This window comes from Nothoprocta perdicaria, unplaced genomic scaffold (assembly GCF_003342845.1).
Source record: "Nothoprocta perdicaria isolate Ctin4 unplaced genomic scaffold, notPer1 scaffold_570, whole genome shotgun sequence".
NCBI lineage: Eukaryota > Metazoa > Chordata > Aves > Tinamiformes > Tinamidae > Nothoprocta > Nothoprocta perdicaria.
Window position 1 is genome coordinate 55,616 of NW_020455833.1, and position 4,166 is coordinate 59,781.

A 4,166-nucleotide genomic window follows, 5' to 3' on the forward strand; every position below is an offset into this window, starting at 1 on the left:
GGTACCCGTCACACAGGGAGCTCGGTGGTACCCATCACGCACCCAGCTCTGCGGTACCCGTCACACAGGGAGCTCGGTGGTACCCGTCACACACCCAGCTCGGTGGTACCCGCCACACAGGGAGCTCAGTGGTACCCATCACACACCCAGCTCTGTGGTACCCGTCACACAGGGAGCTCGGTGGTACTCGTCACACACCCAGCTCTGTGGTGCCCGTCACACACCCAGCTCTGCGGTACCCGTCACACACAGAGCTCGGTGGTACCCGTCACACAGGGAGCTTGGTGGTACCCATCACACATGGGGAGCTCTGCGGTACCCGTCACACACGGAGCTCGGTGGTACCCGTCACACACAGAGCTTGGTGGTACCCATCACACATGGGGAGCTCTGTGGTACCCATCACACACAGGCAGCTCTGTGGTACCCGTCATCCGGGGAGCTCCATGGTACCCGTCACACATGGGGAGCTCCGCGGTACTTGTCACCTCGGGAGCTCCGTGGTACCCATGACACGCAGGGAGCTCTGTGGTACCCGCAGTACCCATCATCCTGTGAGGGCTCTGCGGTACTCATCACACATGGGGAGCTCCGTGGTACCCATCACACCCAGGGAGCTCCGTGGTACCCACAGTACCCGTCACCCTGTGAGGGCTCTGTGGTACCCGTCACACCCGGAGGGTTCTGGCCAGCGACAGGACCAGAGGAAACGGCCACAAACGGAAGCATCGGAAGTTCCTCAGGAACTTGAGAAAACGTTTCTTGCCAGCGAGGGTGCCAGAGCCCGGGCTGCCCGGCGAGCCTGGGGAGTCTCCTTCTTCGGAGAGCTTTAACACCCGCTCGGACGCAGCCCGTGCCAGGTGACCCTGCGTGAGCAGGGGGTTGCACTAGGTGACCTCTGAGGTCCCTTCCAACCTCAACCATTCTGTGATTCTGTGATTCTGTGATTCTGTGGTACTCGTCACATGGGGAGCTCTGTGGTGCCCATCACACCTGGGGAGCTCTGTGGTGCCCGTCACACCCAGGGAGCTCTGCGGTACCCGTCACCCGGGGGAGCTCCGTGGTATCCATCACACCCGAAGAGCTCTGTGGTGCCCGTCACCTGGGGGAGCTCCATGGTATCCATCACACCCGAAGAGCTCTGTGGTGCCCGTCACCCGGGGGAGCTCCGTGGTATTTGTCACACCCAAAGAGCTCCGTGGTGCCCGTCACATGGGGAGCTCTGTGGTGCCCATCACATGGGGAGCTCCATGGTACCCATCACCCAGGGGAGCTCCATGGTATCCATCACACCCGAAGAGCTCCGCGGTGCCCATCACATGGGGAGCTCCGTGGTGCCCGTCACCCGGGGGAGGTTGGCGGTCCCTGTCACATGGGGAGCTCCACGGTCCCCGTCACCCAGGGGAGCTCCACCGTCCCCATCACTGGGGGAGCAACTTGGTCCACGTCACCCAGGGGAGCTCTGCAGTCCCCATCACCGGGGGAGCTCGGCGGTCCCCGTCCCCCGCGGGAGGTGGGCGGTGCCCACGGGGCGCTCACCGCCGTCGGTGAACTCCTGCAGCAGCCCGCGCGCCTTCTTCTTGAGGTCGTCGGCGTGGTGCACGAGGCCAGTGCGGAAGCGCTCCTTGTGCCGCTGCAGCATGGCCTCGCTCTCGCGCAGCGTGCGCTCGAACGCCAGCCGCTCGCCCTCCAGCGCGCCCAGCAGCCGCAGCGTCTGCGGGGGCACGGCGCAGTGCCCAGGGCGGGTGCGTGGGCGCGGGCGCGGGCGCGGGCGCGGGGAGGGCGCCGCTCACCTCCTCAGCCACGGGCACCTCGTACTTGTCGAGCACGGCGAACTGCTCGTGCAGCGGGAGCACGCGGGCGCGCAGCGAGGGCGCCTCGCGCTGCAGGGCCTCCAGCAGCCGCAGGCTGGCGCCCAGCTCCTCCAGCGTCTCGGGGGGGCGGCGCACGCTGTGGGCACACGGCGGGCACTGGCACCGGGGCCCTGCCGCCTCCCCTCTCCCTGGGGGGCAGCCGCTGTGGGGCAGGCGGGAGGGACACGGGGTGCCGGCACAGGGGCTGCTTGTGCACGGGTGTTGGCACACGGGGCAGCACGCGGGGGCACACGGGGGGCACACAGGGACACGGGGTGGCTGGTCGGACACGCGTGTTCCCATGCAGGTGGGCGTGCAGGCCGTGCAGGGGCATGGGGAGCACGCGGGGGGTGTGGGGACACACAGGGCCACGCAGAGGCCATGCGGGAGACACGCAGGGGACACGCAGGGGACACGCAGGGGACACGCAGGGCGCACACAGGGTGCACACAGGGCGCACACAGGGGACACACAGGGGACACGCGGGGGACACACAGGGGACACGCAGGGCGCACGCGGGGGACACGCAGGGGACACGCAGGGTGCACACAGGGCACACGCAGGGGACACGCGGGGGACACGCAGGTAGGCGGGGGCTGCTCATGCGCAGGCATTGTCGCACAGGTAGGCGTGCAGGCTGTGCAGGCACGCACAGGGGACACGCAGGGGACACGCGGGGGACACGCGGGGGACACGCAGGGGACACGCAGGGCGCACACAGGGCACACACAGGGCTCACACAGGGCACACGCAGGGGACACGTGGGGGACACGCAGGGTGCACACAGGGGACACACAGGGGACACGCAGGGGACACGCAGGGGACACGCGGGGGACACGCAGGGGACACGCAGGGCGCACACAGGGCACACACAGGGCTCACACAGGGCACACGCAGGGCACATGCGGGGGACACGCGTGGCGGGGGCTGCTCACGCGCAGGCGTTGTCGCGCAGGTAGGCGTGCAGGCCGTGCAGGGAGCACAGGGGACACGGAGGGCACACACAGGGCGCGCACAGGGGACATGCAGGGCACACACAGGGGACACACAGGGGACACGCAGGGCGCACACAGGGCGCACACAGGGCACACGCGGGGGACATGCAGGGGACACGCGTGGCGGGGGCTGCTCACGCGCAGGCGTTGTCGCGCAGGTAGGCGTGCAGGCTGTGCAGGCGCGCACAGGGGACACGCAGGGCGCACACAGGGCACACACAGGGAACACGCAGGGGACACGCAGGGGACACGCGGGGGACACGCAGGGGACACACAGGGCACACGCAGGGGACACGCGGGGGACACGCGGGGCGGGGGCTGCTCACACACAGGCGTTGTCGCGCAGGTAGGCGTGCAGGCCGTGCAGGCGCGCACAGGGGACACGCAGGGCACACACAGGGAAAACACAGGGCGCACACAGGGCACACGCGGGGGACACGCAGGGGACACGCAGGGCGCACACAGGGCACACGCAGGGGACACGCAGGGGACACGTGGGGGACACGCGGGGGACACGCGTGGCGGGGGCTGCTCACGCGCAGGCGTTGTCGCACAGGTAGGGGTGCAGGCCGTGCAGGCGCGCACAGGGGACACACAGGGGACACGGGGACACGCAGGGCACACGCAGGGGACATGCGGGGGACACGCAGGGTGCACACAGGGGACACACAGGGGACACGCGGGGGACACGCAGGGGACACACAGGGGACATGCGGGGGACACGCGGGGGACACGCGTGGCGGGGGCTGCTCACGCGCAGGCGTTGTCGCGCAGGTAGGCGTGCAGGCCGTGCAGGCGCGCACAGGGGACACGCAGGGCGCACACAGGGCACACACAGGGAACACGCAGGGGACACGCAGGGGACATGCGGGGGACACGCAGGGCGCACACAGGGCACACGCAGGGCACACGCGGGGGACACGCAGGTAGGCGGGGGCTGCTCACGCGCAGGCGTTGTCACGCAGGTAGGCGTGCAGGCCGTGCAGGGAGCACAGGGGACACGCAGGGGACACGCAGGGCGCACACAGGGCACACACAGGGCACACGCAGGGCACACGCAGGGCACACGCGGGGGACACGCGTGGCGGGGGCTGCTCACGTGCAGGCGTTGTCACGCAGGTAGGTGTGCAGGCCGTGCAGGGAGCACAGGGGACACGCAGGGGACACGCAGGGCACACGCGGGGGACACGCAGGGGACACGCGGGGGACACGCAGGGCACACGCAGGGCGCACACAGGGCACACGCAGGGGACACGCAGGGGACACGCAGGGGACACGCAGGGCGCACACAGGGCACACGCAGGGCACACGCGGGGGA

At 69.7% G+C, this 4,166-nt stretch overlaps 1 protein-coding gene across 1 annotated transcript in view; it reads right to left on the reverse strand.

Annotated features, from left to right (window-relative positions):
• Positions 1 to 4,166, reverse strand: part of LOC112955483 (dynein heavy chain 2, axonemal-like) — a gene marked incomplete at its 3' end in the record, with an annotated part of 69,295 nt that overhangs the window by 55,259 nt on the left and 9,870 nt on the right. Inside the window, exons 13-14 of the mRNA XM_026048805.1 lie at positions 1,794 to 1,950; positions 1,529 to 1,714 (exon numbers count right to left, since the gene is read on the reverse strand). Of these exons, the coding sequence (XP_025904590.1) occupies positions 1,529 to 1,714; positions 1,794 to 1,950 (343 nt within the window). The remainder of the gene's footprint in view (positions 1 to 1,528; positions 1,715 to 1,793; positions 1,951 to 4,166) is intronic.